Source organism: Amblyraja radiata, chromosome 15 (genome assembly GCF_010909765.2).
Source record: "Amblyraja radiata isolate CabotCenter1 chromosome 15, sAmbRad1.1.pri, whole genome shotgun sequence".
In the NCBI taxonomy this organism is placed as follows: domain Eukaryota; kingdom Metazoa; phylum Chordata; class Chondrichthyes; order Rajiformes; family Rajidae; genus Amblyraja; species Amblyraja radiata.
In genome coordinates, this window is record NC_045970.1 from 30082375 (window position 1) to 30108293 (window position 25919).

Below are 25919 nucleotides of genomic sequence, written 5' to 3' on the forward strand. Positions count from 1 at the left end.
CCTTTCTGTTAATTGAGTTCTCAAGTGACAAAAGTAAATGTTTACCAAGTGCTGTGATAGCAACAAATATATTGGTAAAACCTTCCAGTGAAAAACGCCACAGGGTGCTTGAAGACTTTGTTTTTGCCACTGAAACATTTCCCATCTCTGTTGGAGAGCTAGAATGTTCCCATTCGAAACAGATTCAAGCCAAGATAACTGCTTTTAACATCATACAGCTTGCGAAAGAGGATGCTTATAAAGTATAATATAAAACGGTTTATAATTCTTGCCTTGTAGCTAGTAGAACAATATTCATCTAACATTTTATTTCATAATTCTCTCCACTGGAACTGGCAAGCGCATTGGAGTATAACTGAGTCACCAAAGTTACAACTAGATTTTCCTTAAAAAGTGAATGCTTACTGGTTTGGCAGGATAGTTATTTATCTGCTTCTCATGAGACAAAACATTTGCATAAGATCCTGCTGCAAATTTCAAGTTTGCAGATGGTTATCTTAGTCATTGTGATGATTGTGACAAAAGTGAAAATGAGATTTTAGAAGTTTAAAAGTTTCTAAATTTGCATACCTAAGATTGATGCAATAGATTCCTTTTCAAAAGTCACAAGGACACATTCTACATCAATAGCCCCAGTGCATCACTCACATAAAGGAGCAATTAATTCATTTTAAATAGGGCAATACAATATTTCCTTTTCATTTGGTCAAAAGGTCAATCTTACTTCTATACTCTGACTCATCTCCATCAGTGATACGTCCCACAACAGTGGTGTCGTCAGCGAACATGATGATGGAGTTCGCACTATGACCGGCTACGCAGTCATGAGTATAGAGTGAGCACAGCAGGGGACTAAGCACGCAACCATGAGGTGCTCCCATGCTGATTGTTATCGAGGCTGACACCTTTCCACCTATTCGAACAGTCTGTGGTCTGTGAATGAGGAAGTCGAGCATCCAATTGCAGAGGGATGCGCAGAGACCCAGTTCTGCGAGTTTGGTAACCAGCTTGGAGGGGATGATTGTGTTAAATGCCGAGCTGTGGTCAATGAATAACAGCCTGGCATATGAATTTTTGTTGTCCAAGTGGTCCAGAGCGGAGTGGAGTGCCAGCGAGATCGCATCCACCGTTGATCCGTTGTGGCGGTAAGCGAACTGCAGTGGGCCCAGGTTTTTCCTCGAGATATGAGTTGATTTGCGCCATGATCAACCTCTCAAAGCATTTCATCACCACTGACATTAGTGCCACTGGTCGATAGTCATTGAGGCACGTCACCTTGCTCTTCTTGGGCACCGGTATAATTGATGCCCTTTTAAAGCTGGTGGGAACCTCGGACCTCAGAAGTGAGAGGTTGAAAATGTCCGTAAAAACTGCAGCCAGTTGGTCCGCACAGGTTTTTAGAACACGACTGGGTATGCCATCTGATCCAGGCACTTTCCGGGGGGTTCACTCCTCTGAAGGATTTTCTGACGTCGACCTCTGTGACCGTGACCGAAATACCATCACAGCGAATGGGGGCTCGAGAAGGCACATCAGTGTTCTCCCTATCAAAGCGTGCATAAAACGCATTAAGTTCGTCAGGGAGTGAAGTTTCACTGACATGTGTGCTGCCTCCTGATTTCGCCTCGTAGGAGGTGATTGCATTCAGGCCCCACCACAGCTGCCGAACATCCGTCTCATCCTCCAGCTTGGAGCAGAAGTCCCTTTTGGTCTTTTTAATGGCCTTACTAAGATCATATCTTGTCTTCTTGTAGAGGTCAAAGTGTTGCATATGAATGCGCGGAGTATAAGAAATAAAGTGGACGAGCTTGAGGCTCAGTTAGAAATTGGCAAGTATGATGTTGTGGGAATTACAGAGACATGGCTGCAAGAGGGCCAGGGCTGGGAACTGAATATTCAAGGGTATAGCTCCTATCGAAAAGACAGACAGGTGGGCAGAGGGGGTGGGGTAGCTCTGTTGGTGAGGAATAAAATTCAGTCCCTTGCAAGGGGTGACATTGAAACAGGAGATGGATAGAACTAAGGAATTGTAAGGGTAACAAGACCCTAATGGGACTTATCTACAGGCCCCCAAACAGTAGCCTGGATATAGGGCGCAAGTTGAATCAGGAGTTAAAATTGGCATGTAGTAAAGGTACTGCTACGGTTGTTATGGGAGATTCAAGCATGCAGGTAGACTGGGAAAATCAGGTTGGGACTGGACCCAAAGAGTTTGTGGAGTGCCTCCATGATGGATTCTTACAGCAGCTTGTATTGGAGCCTACCAGGGAGAAGGCAATTCAGGATTTAGTGTTATGTAATGAACCAGATTTGATAAAGGAACTTGAGGTTAAGGAGCCATTAGGAAGTAGTGACCATAATATGGTCAAGTTTTATCTACAATTGGAGATGGAGAAGGGTAAATCGGAGTTGTCAGTGTTACAGTTGAATAAAGGCGACTATGGAGCCATGAGGGAGGAGTTGGCCAAAGTTAACTGGAAAGATACCCTAGCAGGGATGACAGTGGAACAACAATGGCAGGTATTTCTGGGAATAATACAGAAGGTGCAGGATCAGTTCATTCCAAAAGATTCCAAGAGGAGTAAGGGATGACCGTGGCTGACAAAGGAGGTCAGGGACAGTATAAAAATAAAAGAGAAGTACAACGTAGCAAAGATGAGTGGGAAGCCAGAGGATTGAGTAATGTTTAAAGAGCAACAGAAGATAACTAAAAAGGCAATACGGGGAGAAAAGATGAGGTACAAAGGTAAGATAGCCAAGAATATAAAGGAGGATGGTAAAAGCTTCTTTATGTATGTGAAGAGGAAAAAAATAGTTAAGAGCAAAGTTGGACCCTTGAAGACTGAAAAAAGTAAATTTATTATGGGACCAAGGAAATGGCAGATGAGTTGAACAGGTACTTTGGATCCGTCTTCACTAAGGAGGACACAAACAATCTTCCTGATGTGGCCAGAGGATCTGGGGTGACGGAGGAACTGAAGGAAATCCACATTAGGCAGGAAATGGTGTTGGGTGGACTGATGGGACTGAAGGCTGATAAATCCCCAGGGCCTGATGGTTTGCATCCCAAGGTACTTAAGGACGTGGCTCTAGAAATCGTGGATGCATTGGTGATAATTTTCCAATGTTCTATAGATTCAGGATCAGTTCCTGTGGATTGGAGGGTAGCTAATGTTATCCCACTTTTTTAAAAAGGCGGGAGAGAGAAAACTGAATTGTCGACCAGTGAGCCTGACATCGGTGGTGGGGAAGATGCTGGAGTCAATTATAAAAGATGAAATAGTGGCACATTTGGATAGCAGTAACAGGATCGGTTCAAGTCAGCATGGATTTACAAAGGGGAAATCATGCTTGACTAATCTTCTGAAATTTTTTGAGGATGTAACTAGGAAAATGGACGTAGTGTACCTGGACTTTCAGAAAGCATTTGATAAGGTCCCACATAGAAGATTAGTGGGCAAAATTATGGCACATGGTATTGGGGGTAGAGTGCTGACATGGATAGAAAATTAGTTGGCAGACAGGAAACAAAGAGTAGGGATTAACTGGTCCCTTTCAGAGTGGCAGGCAGTGACTAGTGGGGTACCCTAAGGCTCGGTGCTGGGACCACAGCTATTCACAATATACATCAATGATTTAGATGAAGGGATTCAGAGTAACATTAGCAAATTTGCAGATGACACAAAGCTGGGTGGCAGTGTGAACTGTGAGGAGGATGCTATGAGAATGCAGGGTGACTTGGACAGGTTGGGTGAGTGGGCAGATGCATGGCAGATGCAGTTTAATGTGGATAAATGTGAGGTTATCCACTTCGGTATAAAAAACAGGAAGGCAGATTACTATCTAAATGGTGTCAAGTTGGGAAAAGGGGAAGTACAACGAGATCTGGGGTTCCTTGTTCATCAGCCAATGAAAGTAAGCATGCAGGTACAACAGGCAGTGAAGAAAGCGAATGGCATGTTGGCCTTTATAACAAAAGGAGTTGAGTATAGGTGCAAAGAGGTCCTTCAGCAGTTGTATATGGCCCTAGTGAGACCACACCTGGTGTTTTGTGTGCAGTTTTGCTCCACTAATTTGAGGAAGGACATTCTTGCTGTTGAGGGAGTGCACCGTAGGTTTACAAGGTTAATTCCCGGGATGGCGGGACTGTTATGTACTGAGAGAATGGAGCGGCTGGGCTTGTGTACTCGGGAGTTTAGAAGGATGAGAGGATATCTTATTGAAACATATAAGATTATTAAGGGTTTGGACACGCTAGAGGCAAGAAACATGTTCCCGATGTTGGGGGAGTCCAGAACCAGGGCCACAGTTTAAGAATAAGTGGTAAGCCATTTAGAACGGAGACGAGGAAACACGTTTCTCACAGAGAGTTGTGAGTGTGGAATTCTCTGCCTCAGAGGGAGATGGAGGCCGATTCTCTGGATAGATTGCGGAGTCAGGGGATATGGGGAACAGGCAGGAATGGGTTACTGATTGGGGATGACCAGCCATGATCACGTTGAATGGCGGTTCTGGCTCGAAGGGCCAAATGGCCTACTCCTGCACCTATTGTCTGTCACAGTATTCACATGTAAAAAGCAGTAACATCATGAGGAAAGCTATTTCTTCTAATGAGAAGGAATTCCTAATAAGAAGTGCCACTACCATTGAACCAAATATGGTGTAAATAGCATAGCAAAATTAATAGTAGTCTGGTTCAGTTTTATTCAGTACCATTTTATCATCTTTTTGTAAACCTTTTTTTGTCATCTCAACTAACACTTGCAGCAAGCTACAGGTACAGGTATGTAACTGGTTGCCCTGTGGCAAGTAACTCATTAGCCTCTAACATTTATAGTCTGATGAAATACTGCCCACGTGAATAGAGTTCCTATAACACACAAGCTTGATATTATCTCGGACAAATGCGTCACTTGGATCAACACCAGTTTTTACCCCCACACAGAGGGTGGTGGGCATATAGAATTAGATACCAAAGGAAGTAGTTGAGACAGGTACAATAACACATTTAAAAGACATTTCAACATGGATAGGAAAGGTTTAGAAGGACATGGGAATATGGAACTAGCTTAGATGTGGCATCTTGGAGGAGTTGGGGCAAAGTGCCTGTTTCTGTGCTGAATTACTCTATGGGCCTCATTCATCAATCTAAGCATTCAATGCCTCCAAGCTTACTGCTTCATACCTAATGTAGATACCATTTACAGCCCAATCCTTTAGGATTCAATTACACACATGTACTTTTGCAAACAAATTGTGAATTGGGTGTATGTACATAGATAATAGATGGGAGAAGGTTGCAGCGATATGGGGTAAAATTTGGGAATGAGGTTGACCAAGTAACTCTTGAAGAGGGCAAGCATGTATCTAAATTTCAATTTAGCCTCATGGGCTAAATGTCTTATGAAGAAGGGTCCAGACCTGAAACATCGCTTATCCATGTTCTCCAAAGATGCTGCCCAAACCACTGAATTATTCCAGCACTTTGTGTCTTTCTTTGTAAATGAGCACCTGCAGTTTCTTGTGTCTGCCTTTTTTTAATGTTGCAACAATTCTTTGAACCTGTGATGCTATGATGTTATTTACACTGAGTTTTCCCTCAGTGAATCCAGCCTGTGTTCAGGCCGCAATGGATTGCACAGCATTCGCATCGGCCCGAGGAAGGAGTGGCAAAGCACATAGGCATGTTTTAGACAATTTATTTAAAGCTAACAATGGCATTTAGATATCCTCATCCATTAAAACCTACCAAGGATAGGATATAGGACTTCTCTACTACTACACATCATCTGATAAAACAGAATCCAGAAATCGGTTTGGTGTTTGCCCATCTCCAATGGATTAATGAAACCTAAAAAAAAACAGCTGATTGAATGAATAATGGGAGGGGGGACAACACAGAGAGAAAAATAGGTTTCTCGGATGACACTTCCGTACTTCACCAGCACCTGTCACTTCCATCCCTGGCCTAATAAGTGCTTTGTTTTCTCTGACACCTGCTGATTTGGAGATTAAAAAATGTAGGAAGCTTCAACCCACTAATTACCAGCCACAAGTGGTGATTTACAATGACACAAGACTCCAAGTCTCATAGAGACACTCCGGTAGGTGCTCATTATCATTTAGGAGGGAAGAGAGTCACAGCAAAATGTTGTGAACATGTCCCAGTTAAGAGTCATTTGCAGATAGTGCAAATAGCTGGGTTTATTGTGCAATGTCTAATGTGTTTCCTATTCTCAAGTGTTGGGAGGAGGGAAGAGTTAATGAAGAAGTTGACAAGAAAAAGAAGATTCTGCCAGTTTGCAGCTGATAAATTACCCCTTAAATAAATTACTAAACAACCCAATTCTGCACAATTACTGTGTTTATTTACAACCACAGTCTGTTCCATTTAAGCAGTTACATTGCCCTCAATATGTGCACATTCATTTAACTTACTTAGTTAACAATATTAATGTATCCCACACCTTCAAATGTTCATCTGCATAAATTTGCCTTATATTTTGTCAGTAAAGGTCGGCCTGGAAAATAGTGCTCATGTGTATAGTTGTGGTTAATATTTTCAAACAGACGTCTGTCACATTTATAGCTTGGTCACTGTTTCATTTAAAATTTTTGAATGGCAGTTATGACAATTTAATGCTTTTTTTCTGAAATGAAGATATTTTGGGAATGTGGAAATGGTATTATAATGGCCACGTTACTCTGTTAGCGATCCAGAGGCCAGTACCACAAATCCACGGGCTTCAGTTAGAATTTCATCCCAATAAAGTGGAAAGTCAGAGGAGAGAAATGAGATAGGATGAATAAAATACATTTGGAATAACAATAGTAGAGGATGTGAAATTGCTGAGTTGTCACAAGAACTCATCTGGTTCACCAAAGTCAGAAATCTACCATTGTATCCTGGCCTTGTCCAAACTGATTCCAGGTTCAAATAGATGCGGTTCACTCTTAGAAATAAACAAATAAACAACGTTATTATTTTTAACCACTACGTTCAAACACAACAATAATATGACTATACTGATCAGACTGCATTGAATCAGGCATCAGATTTAGACATGACAATGGCACACTCAAACCCACAAAAATGCAACTATGGATAACAGATCCAACTATGGATAAACATAATAAAACCCACAAAAATGGCCTAAAACTGGGATCTTCAAAAAAAAAAAAAAAAGATTTGTCCCACAGACCGGTCAAGCAAGAATCAATCAGTCTAACGTGTACAGAATGACATGTTTCTGGCTAATATCCTAAATCCTACATCACAATCTCTGGCTACTTCTTAACTCATAGGCAAGCCAGACTCATCGGAAGGTGTTACAGCAAGCAGCAGGCAGAGTTCCTGAGAGAGCTCAAAATGGACACCAATCCTTACAAATTCTAATGGCATTGGGTCAAATATGATTATTGAGGGGCAAGAGATGGATCGAGAGCCAGATTATTTCCCCAGGACAGGGGAGTTTTGAACGAGAGGGCATAGGTATATGGTGAGAGGGGAGAAATCTAAAGGAGGTCTGAAGGGTGAGTTTTTCACATAGAGGATACGGGATACCTGGAACTAGATGCCAGAGGTGGATGGCGATATAATTACAAGGATTAAAAGGCTTTGGATTGTACCTGAAAAAGAAAGGCATAGAAATGGCCCAGATCCATAATGGGATTAGCAGAGATAGGCATCGTGCTTGGTATGAATGAGATGGGCCAAAAGAGCCAATTTCTGTGCTGTATGTTTCTACGATTAACATGTACCTCCTTCCCTCAGTTATGAATCAGAATTCATCCTTATCTAGGATTCTACAGCAGTAGAACCCAACAAAAAAATCAATAGCAAGGGCACACTACATATTCCAGGCCAGGGACTTCAATGCCTACCACTGTCTAGCTCAGTAGAAGCAGTACTGACCAAGCTTATGGGCGAAAATGCTCTCATGCAGGCCCAGAGCATGTGCCAACATGTGAAAAAGATGGTGACCAATCTACCTATCAAAGATGTATTGTTAGGATGACCATGCAAAGATTCTTATGGAGATAGGTCCCGTCTTCAACCGTCATTGTATATTTTAAATTTCCAATATCTTAAGTGGGATAGGTTCAACAACATTTGATTCTATTCTACCACAACTTGCAACCACTTGCCTGGCATATTTTTCTCACGATTGCACAAGCACTTGCCTGGAGCCGTACCAGGCAATCTGGCAAAGCTCTAAAGAGCCATGTGGATGTGAAACAACCGAGCCAACACCCATAGATAGAGCTAAGTAATTCTACAGTCATGTTTCAGCATGGTACATTAAAACACTGACAATCCAACATCCTTTGGAATTTGGAGGAGCCTGGCTGTTATTTCTCATAATACGACAAAACATTTTCATTTCACTTCTTTTTTGAACATGTTACTCAATACTCAGTACATTGTTCAGCGAACCCAATAAGGTTAAAAGCACAAAGTCTGGACCATGGTTCTGGCTGCAAATCTTCCCATGTTCCTGACTGCTGCAACTCCAAACTTTGACCCCAGCTCCACCTGCACTCGGATCCTCTGGCTCAGGCCACACATCTGTGCACACATGCACTCTCCCTCTCAAATACTCCTGATTCACATTTCAGACTAATGAGTGAATCAGATGCAAAATCATCAGGACTTCTGAATGATCAGATGCTGGATTATCAGAGTTTCTTGCTGTTATCAACATGTAGCCCAGGCATGATCTTTGCAGGAAGGTCTTAAGCGTAGATAGCACACACAAAAAATCTCCCATCCAAGAGCCTCGATGAACTCCCTCATGAGAGATAATTAGCTAAAAGTTAGTTTATGGAACTGGTAGAGCATTACTGGAGTGACTAGGAAATTAGCTGAGCAGTGGGGGACAAATAATAGGGATAATGGGCAGGTTTTCAAATTGGCAGGATGTAACTAGAGATGACTGGGAAGGATTATTTATTGAGCCTCAACTATTCATGACTTAAAAATAACTTCAATGATGGAATAGATGAAAGTTTTCTGGAAGTTTATATATATAACATTTATTTCATCTTGACTCACTGTGATTTTTTGGGAGAAATTTAAAGGTCTCCTTAACTTTTGATTCATTACTTTCCAACAACAGATGTGTGTTTGTTGTCCGATAATTCTTTGGTTGCTTTCCATCAGCATTTCTAAAAGTTAGAGTAAATTAACAACATAATGGAACAGTTCCAGAATGAAATAAGTTTGAAAGTTAGGATATCTGCAATATTCTCACTTTCCACCTTTAAAATCCTAGGATAGAAACCTAGGGATTTATTGGTCTTTAGTGCTTTTAAGTTATTCATTTTGCATTCATGTCCCTTAAGTTGATTCAATAGATTCAGATTAGTTTATTGTCATGTACACCAAGGTGAAATGAAATTCCTTGATCACATGTAGCTCACAGAATAAATATTACATATATTGCAATGATAAATACTACACAAATACAACAAGTGCAAAACAAGCATAATGAAAGGTCTAGACAGAGTGGATACAGAGAGGATGTTTCCAGTAGCGGGAGACTCTTGGACCAGAGGACACAGCACCAGAATAAAAGGATGTACCTTTGGAATGGAAGTGAGGAGGAATTTCTTTAGCCAGAGTGTAAAGTACAACAACAGAATAACTGATTAAGACAGAGTTACGTGACAGCACATGGCCAGGAATAGTATAGGAAGACCAGAGCCCTAGTTTTGCTTTGCATGAATTGCAGGGGCCCAGATTGTTTACAAGATTGGTACAAATGTGGGGCATTATAAATCTTGCAAAGCACTTCATAATGTTCAATGTTAGAGGTATTGGGCTATAGTCATTGAGACAGGTCACTGTATTTTTCTTAGGGACTGGAATGATGGAGGTTTCCTTGAAGCAGATGGGGACAATAGAGTGTTGAAGTGAGAGATTGCAGATATTGGTAAAAACTGCATCCAGATGATTAGCACACAAGTTCAGATCCTGTCCAGAGACTCCATCCAGGCCAGCCACTTACTGAGAGTGTACCCTCGAAAAAGCAGATCTGAATTCTGCCACCAAATTGCATGGGCCAGACCCAGTGGGGGACTGGAGGGGGGTGGACACACCTTGATGGGACTTAGTGTATCTTTTCAAAGCAGGCATAAAAGATGGACATGCTTTGTAGCCAGGGATTGTCCCCACCTTCACCTTGTAGCCTGAGCTGCTATTCAGACACTGCCACAGTTGCCTGACATCCACTTGATTAAACTGAGCCTCCAGCTTGTTTTGGATGTCTGGCATCCCTCTGCCTTCTTGTACAATGTGAGATCATCCTTGAAAATATCAGATCTAGACAGCAGAGAATGAGACTCCTGTACATCCTTTCCTGCCATGGACCGGACCAGAGCTTCAGCGGCGGCGCAGTGCTGGATTCACCGCGGAGCGGGCGAATGCCTACCTGGATCGCTGTTTGGAGCACCGGAGCGTTGGGCCGCTGCTCTAACATCGTGGAGCTGTGGTTTGGAGAACCTCCAACGTGGGCGGCGCTGAACAACATCGCGGAGTCCTGGGACCTTTTGCCGAGGGCCTCCGGCGCGGCCTGCGGACTTCGGGAGCCGCGGACTCCGGTAAGAGGTGCCCGACTCAGATGTCCAAGCCGGTGAGGATGTCCTCCAGTCCCGACGTCGGACTTCCATCACCCTGGCAAGTGGGCCTGAACATTGGGCCGTCCGTAGCTGCGACAGTGGGGGGTTCGAGAGCCCTCCCAACCACGGGAGGATAACAAAGGAGGATGACTGAATTTTTGGAGCCTTCCCTCACAGTGGGAATTTGATCTCGCTGTGTGGGGATGTCTGTGTTAAAAACTATCGTGTTCTGTGCTCTTTATTATTTGTATGGCTGTATGGCGACCACACATTTCACTGTGAAATTGGTACACCAATTGGTACATGTGATACATAAATGTATCTTGTATCTTGTACATCCAAGGTCCTTGTACATCCAAGGTCCTTATTGTCTTTGTCAGATTGTAATCATCAATGTATTTCTTGATGAAACCGGTGATGACTGACCTATACGCATTCAGGTTGGATGAAGTGGTGTTCAACAGGTTCCAGTCCACAGACCCAAGGCAGGCCTGAAGTAGGCCCTCGGTCTCCACTGACCACTGCAATAATATTCTTACCATTGGTTCCTCGTGCTTAAATTTATGTTTATAACCAGCAGAAGCAGCATTGACAAATGATCAGACAGGTTGAAATGGGGGCAAGGGATGGAATAATAATACTTCATTGTGGTGTAGTAGTGCTCAAGAGGATTAATACCGCATGTGTCCCCCGCCCCCATTCCTTCCAACCATTTCCCCCCTCTGGCGGCACAGTGGTGCAGTGTTAGAGTTGCTGGTTTACAGCGCCAGAGACCCGGGTTCAATCCTGACTACGGGTGCTGTCTGTGCCTAATTCGTATGATCTCCCTGTGACCTCGCGGGTTTTCTCCAGGTGCTCCAAATTTCTCCCACCCTACAAAGATGTACAGGTTTGTACGTTAATCGGCTACTGCAAATTGTAAATTGTCCCTAGTGTGTAGGATTGTGCTGGTGTACATCAGGTGATTACTGGTCGACGCGGACTAGCTGAGCCGAAGGGCCTGTTTCCCTGCTGCATCCCTAAAGTCTAAATGCTTTATATTTCACTTCTTCCACTTCCTTCCTTATCTCACCATCTGTCATGTCCATTTCACCTCAAGCCTCTGTCAATATCTCCACCCATTCACCTCTCAACATCTACAGTGCCCTCAATAATGTGTGGGACAAAGGCCCATCATTGCCTCTGTACTCCACTATTTGAGATTTGTAAGAGAAAAAAAATCACATGTGGTTAAAGTGCGCATTGTCAGATTTAAATAAATGTATAAACATTTTTTATACAGTTTGGTTTCACCATGTAGAAATTACAGCAGTGCTTATACTTAGTCCCCCCATTTCAGGGCACCATAATGTTTGGGACACATGGCTTCACGGGTGTTTGTAATTGCTCAGGTGTGTTTAATTGCCTCCTTAATGCAGGCAGGCACGGAAATCGCTGTCAAAACATGGGGGGGGGGGGGACACAATTTCTTGGCGGCCGCGCGCGTGCGCGCGCACACACACAAGGTTTTGGCTGTGGGCCCTATGGCCGGCAAAACAACGGCAACTGACCTGGTTGGTGACCGATTCTGAACTCTAGCAACAGCAGCTTCGTCTGCCCCGAATCGTGGGGCTTCAATCGGCCCATTCGCGGGGGCTTCAACATTGGGAGCCTCGATCGCCTCGACGCAGCAATTTAACCACAGGGGCAGAGGAAGGTCCCACAGCCGATTTTAAGCTGCGCCGGGCCAGGCGATGAAAAGCCCCGCGAACGGGCTGATTCAAGCTCTGCTCTTTGCTCCACCAGGATGTTTCCCTCCTCCAATCACCGCGCTCTATCCTCAGTCCCACCCCACCTACTTCCGCTTCTGACCGACACCTCCCTCCTCCAATCATCGCGCCGAATCATCATGGCCCCCCTCCCTACTGCCTGCTGACCGACATCTCTCTCGTCCAATCGGTGCCCTTGATCATCAGTCCCACCCCCATTATCTCACGGAAAACAGAGTTTTTTAACAGCTTTTATTTTCACGGAGTTTTAAAATCCGGATTACAAAATTGGGGGGATCGTCCCCCACTGCTCAAAACAGGGGGGGGGGGGCATGTCCCCCCTGTCCCCCCCCCGGGATTTCCACCCCTGAATGCAGGTATAAGAGAGCTTTTCTATAAGAGTGATTTTTTCTATTACAAATTTCAAATTATGGAGTACAGAGGCAAATAAATAAATGATGGGTCATTGTCCCAAACATTATGGAGGTCACTGTATATCTACCTATTAATTGCCAGTTATTGTCCCATCCTTACCTCTGAATTCCAGCTTTCTTCTCACTACTCCATCGGTCTAAAGAAGGGTCCTGGCTTGAATCTTTTCTAACTCATCCTTCTCTGATTGCTTTAAGTGACCTTGTTCCAGCAATGTCACTCAGTTCAATAGCAACATAACTTCCTCATGGCCTCAAACCCCAAAAACATCCAGTCATTGGGTCTCCATTGCTAACATAAACTTGCATCTGTTTAAACATACTGATTCTGGACACTGCAAAGATCATACTGTAGTTTCTCTGTAATAAAAGCAAACATATTATTTGTTTACCAGGACATGGACAATGCTGGCATTCACTGTACATCACTAATTATCCCTAAATAAAGGGGGGACTTGACAGTCAAATACACTGGTGCGTCAACAGCCTTGTTGGATGTTTGTCCAGTAACTATTGTTATCATACAGAATCAAGGAACTGCTGGTGCTGGTTTGCACAAAAGTACACAAAATGCTGTAGTAACTTAGTAGGTCAGGCAACATCTCTGGAAAACATGGGTGGGTGTCGTTTCGGGACGGCAACCTTCATCAGGCTGATTGTAGACCGAGGGGAGAGAGCAAAAGCTGGAAGAGAGCTGGGAAAGTGTCCAAGTCAGTTATTCTGCTACTACACCATTTCTCTATTGCATGTGAATTTTACAAAAACGTGAAGCTCAGTGAACCGAATGCATTTACTGCCAGCAACCAGAGATTTCTCCCCCATAGTCTTTTGTAGCCAAAGATTCCAAGAGAGAGGAGCCGTCAATTGGTTTTCTTCTATTTATCAAATAGTTCATAATAAGGCACAGCAATACATAATTGTGCAATCAGAGCAAATTCCACTCCATAACGCCACATTTTATAACTATTTGAACCATGCCAATAAGAAATGTATAGCTTAAGTGAATATCTTGGAAAATTTGTGCTTCTAAATGAGAATCAGCAGTGCAAGAGTTAATAGAAAATAAAGGAGATGCTGATTTAACAGCAAAGGACTTATCCTGAAGTATCATTTTTCATCAGTTAATAAGCAGTCAGTGGACTAAATAAGGAAGTACACATAACTCTTTTATTCCACATAATAACCATGACTGCAGAACACAAAAATACAAGGTGCTGTTCAGTTTCCATTATCATACATTGTGCTTGAATTTGCAGAGATTTATTTCATTTCCTTCCCGGTTAAGGTGTTTTGCACTTCATTTGGCACAATAAATTATACAGAGGATCAAAACATCAGTGCCTCCGCTGCTTTGGGTGAGTTAATAAAATCTAATCTTTAAAGAGGAAGGGGAAAAAAGCCGTGCACATTGACAAAGGAGGGCTCCACAAAACTCTCACTTTCACCAATTAAATTTGCTCCTCTGATCCACACACTGTACAAAGGCATTGTTGCTTGCAAATCAACCATGGAAAAATATTTAGCCTGAAAGACAGAACATGGTACAATTCTAACTCGTCCTTCTGCAATTGCTTTAAGAGATCTTGTTCAGAAAAGTAAGTTTAATAGCTACAACATTGCCTCTGCCCTCAATCTCTCCATCTTTGGCTGTATTGTTAATGATTAATCATGTTTTTTGAGAGGTGATCAAATGTGCATCAGAAAAAGATAGATTGCTTCAAAAGAATACACTACCAGTAAGCCTCGGATCAGAAAGTAATTTCCGTTTCTATTTGTACTGACTTAACCCCTTTTAACACCCCTGTAATCTTTGAGTGGCACACACCTGTAAAAGCTAGATTTATTTCACAACAATACAACACATCAAAGCTTCAATTACCTATGGCAGCACCAAAGCCACAGGCTGATCCTATTTGCTTAGCACGTTCTCTGCTGATAAATTATCCAAAATCCTGATATGTGACAGATGGAACAAATACTCTCATGTTATTTAAAAACAAACAATTCACCTTTAAAAGAAAAGTCAGTGCTTCTATTACAACCTTACTGAATTGTTCACCTTCAAGTTAGGCTTAATATGACATTTAGTCACAGCATATGTCACATTCATTTTTCCTAGCTCATGATAAGTTTAAAAAAAATTACACCCTGCAGATTTTGGCATGTATTATACATTCTATTAAATGGATACTTCAATGCTAATTAGATTTTAAAAGAATAGATCAATATCTTTTCAGAAATAAAGCTAATTGCAATTTATTTCTAAATGAAAAATTGTGGTACATGTTAATGGAAAGAAAACTAATTGTAAATGCAGGTATATCTGATGTGCTCTTGAGGAAATTGGAAAAAGTTACCGTAATTGCCATAAAATCAGATGCATACCAATGGTAGTCAAAAAGGTATTTCACAATCTTTGCAAATTTGTGATCTAAAAATGAGTAACAAAGAACTGCAAATGCTGATTTATGGGGAACCCCCCCCCCCCCCCCCCCCCCACCAAAATGCTGGAGCAACTCAGCAGTTCAGGCATCATCTCTGGCTAACAGGGATAGGTGACATTTCAACCCGAAGAAGGGTCACGACCTGAATCATTGCTGATCCATGTTTTCCAGAGAAGCTGCCTGACCTGCTGAGTTACTCCAGCGCTTAGTGTCTTTAAAATCTACAAAATATTTTTGGTTTTGAATATGAACGATAGCAATTGCAGTCTATTTTTTACAACAGCATTTAATGGAATTTCTTGGAGAATATTTTGAAAGCACATTGCGATTGATGTAGCAGTATTCTTGCACGCTTGGCAACATTATGAATTTAGTCAACTAGCTGCCATTTGCTTGAGGCAGTGGAAGGACCTAAAAGCAAGAAATTCTGATGATTGTGGTTTGTCATTATATAGGCTGTCAATAACTACCTATTCCCCCCCAAAAGGAGGTGTATCTTAAAAAGCCACAAAAAGAACTAAAGTAACTAATCAACAACTCCAATTCTGTAAGGTTAATTCAAAAGATCGCATATGTATACAAGTATTACTCACAAATATTTAACTTTTGATTAGTCATTCTCCTTCCTTTGATTTGGAACTGAGCAGGAATCTGAAAGCTTTGCATTTACTTTCTTGCTTCGTTCTCTCCGACCCGAAATTCGATTAAAGTTATTTCTGATGAATATATTTCCCGAACTTAAGGTAGCCACACATTGAGATGTTGTATCAATCGCGTTGTGTTGTAGACCTGAAAGAAAAATAATATATTTGTATTAAAATCTGCTCTTTTGCTTCACTAGAAATACATCTGGAAGAAAAACCTAGTTATTTCTGAAATAGTTAGCTAATTTTGAAATGTTAATGAATTATCAGAATTTTAAAAAAATGTTAAATACTAAAATATTAATAATTATGACAAAATTCTGGTTCCAAATACTTTAATATTCATGATTTTTAATGTGATATATATATATATATATGGTATTTCCAAAACTAATATCAGATTTGTCTTTAAAGTGTACAAGAACTAAAGAAAGCCTAAACAAGGATTAGTTTTTTAATTTATTGCAATAAAATGGATTTACTCCTAGAATAATCAGTTGACCGAATGGTTAGGGGCCCTTGGAGTAAGCACGAGCTATTGATTATAAGCAGAGAACCGTTGAGAACTTTGTACCAGCATCAGTTTCTGTTATTTCCTTTCTGTGACATAAGATTCTTTCCAGCTCATTTTCTCCCGTAACCTGGGTAACGGTGGCCAACGTTCCAACTTTATTAGATTTCTTCAAGAGAAAGAAAATAAGTTTGTCACAGAAATGAATAACTTAAACTTAGCACATAACATCATAGATACCTTCCTTCATCCCTCAATCAATTAAGTAGCATTGGTTCTTGAAAGTATGGTAGAAACAAGGAACTGCATGTGCTGGTTTACACAGAAGGACACAAAGTGCTGGAGTAACTCAGTGGGTCAGGCAGAATCTCTGAAGAACATGAATAGGCATTGTTTTGGATCGGACGCCTTCTTCAGTTTGAAGAGATGATTAAAGTGAACTTTAACGTGCAATTAATGTGAAATTCTCATTAACCAGAGAAGCTTCAATCCCAATTCCTTCCTCATCAGATATCCAGATGGAAAAAAAATTACATTTGATTACCGAAGAACAATCCTGAATAAGAACTTGAAACGATTTCCTTTAAAGGCTGGTGGAAGTCATTTGTAATGTGTTCGAAGCAACCCTTAAACTCACCTTATGGAGGTTCCCTCATCATCTCAGGATGAGCCAAGCTTTATGGCCAATAAAGTCCAGTGTAATTACTGCGGTAATGTAGGCAACATGGCAAACAACAGCAAGCTTCTGCAAACAACGATGGTGATGACCAAGTGATCTGTTCCAGTCAATATTGACAGCGGATTAACCGTTGGCCAATTCCTATGACCTTCCTCAAAATTGTGGCAGGTGATTATTTAATTCCAGCTAAGAAATCAGATGGGGCCTCAAATTTCAAGTGTAACCTATCTCAGCTGCTCTGGCAGTGACAGCCAAGATTATTGTATTTAACTTTCTGACACAAATCTCTGACACGGAGGTAGGAGTGCTTCATGACCCAGTCATGGCTGGCATTCCCCCTCCTTGAATTAAAACACAAAGTGCTGGACAAACTCAGTGGGTAAGACAGCATCCATGGAAGGAATGGATAGATTCCAATCCTGATCTGAAATGTTGTCTGTCTATTCCCTCCACAGATGCTGCTGATTTCCTCCAAGTTGTGTAAAAATGCAGAGTGAAGGAAAATGGAACATTTTGATTTAAATGGCATTATTAATGGTTACTCAGACATTTGCCTCTGTGTTTTCCAATGTTACAGCTTTTGAGATGGATAAATGCCTTCTCCACACATGTACAAAAAACTATCTGTTTTCCTCATGATATTACGTTATTCCCCAAGCTTTAGCTCACAATCAAAAGGTGCGCCTATTAGCGTTGGTATGTATCGCGCAGAGCGTGAATCAATTTGGACTGTGGCAACACCTCAGAGTCCTAACCTAATAAAAAGTATCTGTGCATCCAGCAGGCAATGCCTATAATCTTCTTTACCTTGTTTATTCCCAATCATTAGGTCATCTCTATCAATTAGACTAGTTAGGCAGATTATGTTGCTTTATAAGGATCAATACAAAGCCGATAGTTATCCAACTGAGGCCACATCATCCTACTTCCTGTTCCCTGCACTAGTGGCCTACGTGAAGAAAACAATGAAAGTCCAATTAAAAAGTGGAAATGCCACATATTGAACAAAAAAAGGGCCAAACTGCTCCAGACTACTTTCAGGTATTTTCTAACAATGGTGTTGGGGAATTCAGGGAATTGGTGGATATGTTCACATAGCCATGCAATTACAAAGGAACCTAAAGGATGTAGAGAAAGATGTTAAGTAAACTGGAACTATTACCTAATAGTTAACTATTACTTACCAGTATTCCTCTGAGCTCCCGTAGCGCAGTATATTCTTGAGGTGCATTCTTAGTAAGTGGAGTCTAGAAGCAAATAAAATGGAAATGTAACCAAAAGCAAATCAATCAAGTCCAAAACTGATTAATAGGTACAGAAATCTCAAAACCATTCAGAATTAAATATACAGCATTGTTTAATTGGAGATAAGGTGGTAATGGAAGAAAAATAGATGAACTATAGTGAAAACTTCCAGGAAGTAAAACAAAAGGATTGACAATTATGTTTGTGTCTGCAATTCACAATGACCTTTAAAACATGTAGAGTCTTAAATGAAGTGATAATCACAGAATTAAATAAATGTATTATTGCTGTCAAGTTTATTTCATACGTCAATGTGTACATTTGAAAAAAACTACAAACGGATGAAGCATGCATATGTTACTTCGTGAAAAAAAAATTAAATATGTTACTGAATTTAAGAACTAAGCAACTGTTTAGAAATCAGAATATAAAAGCATACAATGTATTTATTAAGAGTATGATAAATCAAAATTATGCAAATAGACGGATAAACAATTTTATTGGATTGACACAGCCAGAATTAAATAAGAAGCAATATAATGTTCTAAGGCTGGGAGCTGGATGAGAAGTTTCTCCTACCTCGAGCTGGTTGAGTGTAAAATGCAAAAGCCAAAACATTTGTAGAAATACAGGGGATAAGGTTGACAAATGAGTTACAGTACAGCTGCATATGCTGACAAACTATTCCTAATCTTTAGTTTAGTTTATTTTAGTTTAGAGATACAGCGCGGAACCAGGCCCTTCGGCCCATCGACTCCGGGCCGACCAGCGATCCCCACATATTAACACTATCCTACACACACTAGGGACAATTTTACATTTGCTGATCTGGAGGCCGCTGAGGATGTTCTCCGTCGGGGTTCGGCGTCAGTGTTCCATCAGCCCGGCGTGAGGGCCTGAGCATCGGGCCGCCTGTGGCGGCGACTGCGGGTGCTTGGGAGGCCCCGACCACGGGTGAACATCTGGGAAGATCGGAAGGGAGGCTGGCTGGACTATGGTACCTTCCTCAACTTTGGTGCCACTGTGTTGTGTTGTGTCGTGGACTTCTGTGTTTGTGCTTTTTTTAATTTTAATATGTTTTATTTATTATTTATTTATTTATTTTTTATGATACTGGACTGTAAGGAAAATTCATTTCGTTGTCTTTAATATGAGATAATGACAATAAATTGAATACAATACAATACAATACATTTATTCAAAGCCAATGAACCTACAAACCTGTACATCTATGGAGTATGGGAGGAACCCAAAGATCTCAGAGAAACCCACGCGGTCACGGGGAGAACGTACAAACTCTGCAAAGACACCCCCTGTGGTCGTGATCATACCCGGGTCTCCAGCGCTGAAGGTGTTGAAAGTCAGCAACTCTACCACTGTGCCACTCTTTGATAAACTTAACTCTTTATATTGGAACGAGCAGCCAGGATACCCATTTGCTCTATTGTTAGTAGTCTCCATGTTTAAATTAAACAAGATTTTCATTTCCCCATTCCACAAGGAGACATATTATTAATTCTACAAATGTCAATGTATTAAATTACTGATTTCGGGTTCCTCAACTACAAAATATATTAACTAATTTGAGGATGTTGTGCATAGATTTCATATTCTCAAAAGGAAGAAATGCATTATGCTCCAAATAAAATAAAATTATAACAAGACCGTTACCATGTTAGGACAATTAACTTTCCGAAGCTGAACTCCCTTCTTAATTCTCTCCATCATTTCATCAACTGCTTGTTTCTTCACCTCATCCAAGGATCCGTCTTTAGAAGGTTGGGAAAATAATAGTTTTTTTAAAAATGACACATGTAACTTGTATGTATCTTTATCATCCAAAGATGTTTTGTATTATAATTATGTAAATATCTTCAATATTTTTTTTAATGGAAATGCAATGTTTGGAAGGACATTGGGCTGATATTTTATTCTAATTATCATACTGGTGATAGAAGGCCATAGTATTTCTCTATATTATATTTACAGAGAAAGCTTCAATTGCATACATTTAGTTCCTCTTATACATAATGTTTTTGTCATTTATTAGCTCAATGATTACAAAATAATTGTAATAGAAAATAAGAATTAAAAGGAGAGATGCAAATACAAGGAACTGCAGATGCTCGTTTACAAAAAATAGCAGAATGAGCTGCAGTAACTCAGCAGGTCAAGCAGCATCGCTGGAGAACATGGATAGCTAATGTTTCAGGCCGGACTTTTCTTCAGAATGATTGTAGGGAGGCAGCATAAACAACTTGAAGAGTGGAGTGGCTGGACAAACCCTGGCAGGGAGTAGGTTGATTCGACGGATGGGCGGGTGGGGGGTGGGGGGTGGGGGAGAGGAGGGAGGGGACAAAGGCCAGAAATGAAAAGACAAGTGAGGGACAAAGGGATGGAAGGGTTGTGAATTGTGAAGCTAGAGGAAGGAATGTAGGTGGGTGGAGAAAGGGTCAGTGAGGGAAAAAATTGATGTGCTTACAGGTGGGGCACAAGAGGGGGTGGGGTGGGGTTTGTAGTTACTTAATATTGGAGAATTCAATGTTCATACCATTGGATTTTTAAGCTACCCAAGCAGAATATGAGGTGTTGTTCCTCCAGTTTGCATGTGGCCTCATTCTAACAATGGAGGAGGCCCAAGACAGACAGGTCAATATGGGAATGAGAAGGAGTTGAAATGGTTAGCAACCAGATAAAAAGTTGTAGCTGTTCCTATCCACCTGCGTCCTTGACCAATTCATTGACAAAGATTGTTTGTTGGGGATGTCATGTTTAAGAGATGGAAGTGTACCATCAAATGGGCAGCATTTCTTTGGATAGTGTCAAACTTCTTGAAAGTTGTCAGAGCTGCGATCTTAAGAAAATGCCATTGAAAGGGGCTCACATGTTCCAAAAGCTTTTGCCATTTATTAGCTCAAGTCTGATTGTAGTCCACATCTTGCTGCATGAGTGAACTTCATCATTACCATGCTTGAATTTTTGTTAAATTGTATGAAAGCACTATGTATGAAATTGTATGAAACACCATCAGCACTATTCATTGCCAAAACACAACTGCAGTCTGGAACAACAATATAATAACTAATTCTGTCAACTATTGGACATCACAAGGTTACACATTTTCTGATCAGAATTGTATTTTATTAAATCTAACTTATTTTACACCCACAATGAACTGTATAAAATGTAAAATTGATGGTCTCACCCGATTCCTGCGACAAATTGGATGCTTTCTGTTTTTTACAAATGATCATCATAAGATTCCTGTTGAAAAAATGTACACCTTGCTCTTAAACTCCCATTAAAGTAACTCTCCAAAACATGAGACATTTTACATCACTCATCCATTTAACGAACTGAAGATGCTGGAGTACCTCAGCAGGACAGGCAGCATCTCTGGAGAGAAGGAATGAGACACGTTTCGGATCGAGACCCTTCTTCAGACGAAGAGTCTGAAGAAGGGTCCCATTCCAAAACATCACCCATTCCTTCTCAACAGAGATGCTGCCTGTCCCGCTGAGGTGGTCCAGCATTTTGTATCCATCATTGGTGTAAACCAGCATCTGCAGTTTCTTCCTAGCCATAATGAACGGATGATCCTGTTAATAACAGAATGATTTCTGTCATAACACAGTTGCTTTGGGGAAGCTAAAAAAATCAGACACGGACACACAGAAGGATAGAGAAGAAACAACTGAATGGCAAATATCCCTTTGACAATTAAATGTTGCTAGTTTGGTTTCCTCCTGGAAGCACAGAATATTCCAGAGGATTATGGGCCAAAGGCAGGCAGGTGAGACTAATGTAGATGGAGCATCTTTGACTGCGTAGGCAAGTTGGGCCGAAGAGTCTGTTTCCATGCTGTGTGACTCTATGAATCTATTTGCAGTGACATTGTTAAAACAACTTGTCATCTTTCTATTATTCTAAATTCTGCACCAAAAATATAATAGTTTAGCTCAGCACAAAGTACTGGACAAACTCAGTGGGTCAGGCAGCATCTGTGGAGGGAAATGAACAGTCGAGGTTTTGGGTCGGGATCCTTCTACAATGATTAGCATTTGACTTTACAAATCTGAAGCACTATAAACCATGCCAACATCATAGTCCTAAATGTTTGTATGTCAGAAAATGCATCATAGGTAAGTAAGCATTGTTATTACTTTAGTGGATTTGCAGATGGTGATAGCTTTGGAAGAGGTGGAGGTGGAGGCGGTGGTGGTGGTGGTGGTGTAGAGCTTTCCGCTTGTTGGATGTGTTTCTGCAGTTCATCAACTGGAACAGAAGTACCATACTTTAAAATTACTTATGTACTTAAATGTGATAGAAAATTATAGGAGCATTTTTACATTTATTCACAAGATACAACACTTAGATTTTAATCAGTGCGGTGAATTTATTTGTAGTTGACAAAATGATCACCCTCTGTTATCCTGTCCCTCTGTAATTCCCATTAGGGTAATCTGTCCTTAGCTCCTTCCTTAACTGGAGGTTAAACTAATTCCATTCCACCTACTCAGTATTTTCAGCATTTACTTACTCTAAATGTTAAAACTTGCTCATTTCTAATTTATCTTTAATAAAATTACAAGATTATTAACCTGAAAACTATTAACTGTTTCTCTCTCCACAGATGCTGCATTCTTGCTGAGTAACTGAGTATTTTATTGATATTTCAGATTTTCATCCACCTCAGTATTTTAGTTTTCAATCCTTCCCTTTTAGACCTAGTTCACCTTCCCTCACCATATCTTTCCCCTACCATAAACACTTCAAGCATCGGGGCAATCAAACTCCCGCATCGGGGGAATCTCAACTTCCTGCGCCGGGCGATCGCACCCCGGGTCAGGGCTGGTAGAACCTCCAGCGATTTTGGACCTTCCTGACATCAGTCTCTACCCGAGACTGAGAGCTCCTCGATGTTGAAATCTCTGCCTTCCAGTTATGCTGCTTCCCTATGCCTCAACAAATGTAATTTTAGCGCTCATTTCCTTGTCATGGTTTATCTTAAAATACATCTATGTTGTCTGCACACATACAAAATTCCATTTAATAAGTTGCTTGTTCCCTTCCTTCCACAACTGTTGGCCATTTATTTACCCATTTAGTATACTTCAGGCAATTATCTCCTTGTAGCTATTTTCCCTTTGGCTTGCCAGCACACTTCTTAATTTGTTTGTACCTACATTCCCTCGCTTATCTTCTCCATTTTTTCACAACTGTTCAAGTGTATATCCCCAAATTCCTTCTCCCTTATTACAAAGAGCGCAAAGATATTTGCCTGAACATGAGAAAAGCAATATAAATGCAAATTGCAGTTTCATAACATATAAAAGCAGATAAAATGTATTTTATGGAAAGCACAAAATACCACTTCATCACACAACCAGGTAAAATTGGAAAAATTGCTACATTTTTATATTTGTATTGCAATTCAGGATCAGTTCATTTTTTCAAGAAACTAAAAGTCCCTCATGCATTCTCAGGAGAGCTGTTAGAAAATTAGGTTTACAAATAGTTTTGCAAATTGTTCCACGAATTCCAGTTGGATCTGTATAATCAATACAAAGTTGAAATGAATCTTTAAAAATCTTTCACTGATGTGTTGCGTTGAGATCCTGCATCAGTGTAGGATCTTGACCCGGAACATCGACTACCCTTTGCCTCAGCACATGGTGCTCAACCTGCTGAGTTCCTCAACAATTTGTTTTTACTCCAGGATCCGCAATCTTGCATGCCTCGATTTTCAGATCTATATCACATCAAAGCACGGACAACTTACTGGTATGTTTCAGATCGTTAACTTGCTGATCAGATATTTTGCACTTAAGTTTGAGTTCATCTTTGTCTTCTTCAAAAAGTGTAAGCTGCTTCCTCAGTGAGTTTATCTCTTTCTGAAGTCTGGAATTATTTAGATGTTCCTCCATTTCCTTTATCTTACAATCAAAAAAAGGCTCACATTAGATTTCTGTCTGTGCTATTTCACTCGCATCTTGTATTTATACACATGTAATCTCATATCCTCTATTTCAATTATGACCTTAACTGTGCAGACCAATAAATACATGACAAGTGCAGAACAGCAGAATGTTGCAAGAATGCAGTGCAAAAACCAAGTAGTGCAAAATAATATTAAAGAACAACAATGGATTAACTGAATGAGGTAGAGTTAAGAGTAATAGTACATGGAGAGGCTGTGAGGAGATTATTGGTTCTACTGTGGGGCAGAAGCTGTTCTTGAATCTGGTCGAGGAAATTTCAAGTTCATGCAATCTTCTCCATTTTGGTGGCAAAAACAGGAAAGCAGACTATTATCTAAATGGTGGCCGACTAGGAAAAGGGGAGATGCAGCGAGACCTGGGTGTCATGGTACACCAGTCATTGAAAGTGGGCATGCAGGTGCAGCAGGCAGTGAAGAAAGCGAATGGTATGTTAGCTTTCATAGCAAAAGGATTTGAGTATAGGAGCAGGGAGGTTCTACTGCAGTTGTACAGGGTCTTGGTGAGACCACACCTGGAGTATTGCGTACAGTTTTGGTCTCCAAATCTGAGGAAGGACATTATTGCCATAGAAGGAGTGCAGAGAAGGTTCACCAGACTGATTCCTGGGATGTCAGGACTGTCTTATGAAGAAAGACTGGATAGACTTGGTTTATACTCTCTAGAATTTAGGAGATTGAGAGGGGATCTTATAGAAACTTACAAAATTCTTAAGGGGTTGGACAGGCTAGATGCAGGAAGATTGCTCCCGATGTTGGGGAAGGACAAGGGGTCACAGCTTAAGGATAAGGGGGAAATCCTTTAAAACCGAGATGAGAAGAACTTTTTTCACACAGAGAGTGGTGAATCTCTGGAACTCCCTGCCACAGAGGGTAGTCGAGGCCAGTTCATTGGCTATATTTAAGAGGGAGTTAGATGTGGCCCTTGTGGCTAAGGGGATCAGAGGGTATGGAGAGAAGGCAGGTACGGGATACTGAGTTGGATGATCAGCCATGATCATATTGAATGGCGGTGCAGGCTCGAAGGGCCGAATGGCCTACTCCTGCACCTAATTTCTATGTTTCTATGTTTCTCCCACAAGGTAGATGAGAGAAAAAGGAATGACTAGGGTGGCAGGCATCCTTGACTACACATCCAGGTTTCCTGATCGAAACATCGCAAAGATGGGCTGGATGGAGAGAAGTGATGAACGTGTGATGGACCGGCTGTGTTCACCACCCTCTGTAGGTTCATCAGGTTGGATGGGGAATGTCCTTGAGTGGCCCAGCCAGAGCCCGGACTTGAACCCGATCGAACGTCTCTGGAGGACCTGAAAATAGCTGTGCATCGATGCTCCCCATCCAACCTGATAGAGCTTGAGAGGATCTGCAGAGAAGAATTGGAGAAATTACCCAAATACAGGTGTGCCAAGCTTATAGCATCATACCCAAGAAGACTTGAGGCTGTAATCACTGCCAAAGGTGCCTCAACAAAGTACTGAGTAAAGGGTTGAATATTTATGTAAATGTGCTATTTCAGTTATTTCTTTTTAATTTCTATCGCCTGTTTTTGCATTTTTATTATGGGGTATGGTGTGTAGATTGATGATTGAAAAAATG

The 25919-nt window shown here is 41.1% G+C and overlaps 1 protein-coding gene and 1 long non-coding RNA gene across 2 annotated transcripts in view; both read right to left on the reverse strand.

The window, feature by feature from the left end:
• Positions 1 to 4014: 4014 nt before the first annotated feature.
• LOC116981617 lies at positions 4015 to 11859 on the reverse strand. Its single transcript, XR_004414257.1, has 3 exons — positions 11755 to 11859; positions 10346 to 10347; positions 4015 to 4026 (listed from the first exon to the last, which is right to left on the reverse strand). It is a non-coding gene; the product is annotated as an uncharacterized LOC116981617 (long non-coding RNA).
• Positions 11860 to 15853: 3994 nt separating this feature from the next.
• shtn1 (shootin 1) overlaps positions 15854 to 25919 on the reverse strand; it is a 43502-nt gene continuing 33436 nt past the window's right edge. Inside the window, exons 11-17 of the mRNA XM_033034462.1 lie at positions 24105 to 24258; positions 22486 to 22597; positions 21528 to 21586; positions 19994 to 20091; positions 18262 to 18324; positions 16462 to 16567; positions 15854 to 16032 (exon numbers count right to left, since the gene is read on the reverse strand). Of these exons, the coding sequence (XP_032890353.1) occupies positions 15854 to 16032; positions 16462 to 16567; positions 18262 to 18324; positions 19994 to 20091; positions 21528 to 21586; positions 22486 to 22597; positions 24105 to 24258 (771 nt within the window). The remainder of the gene's footprint in view (positions 16033 to 16461; positions 16568 to 18261; positions 18325 to 19993; positions 20092 to 21527; positions 21587 to 22485; positions 22598 to 24104; positions 24259 to 25919) is intronic.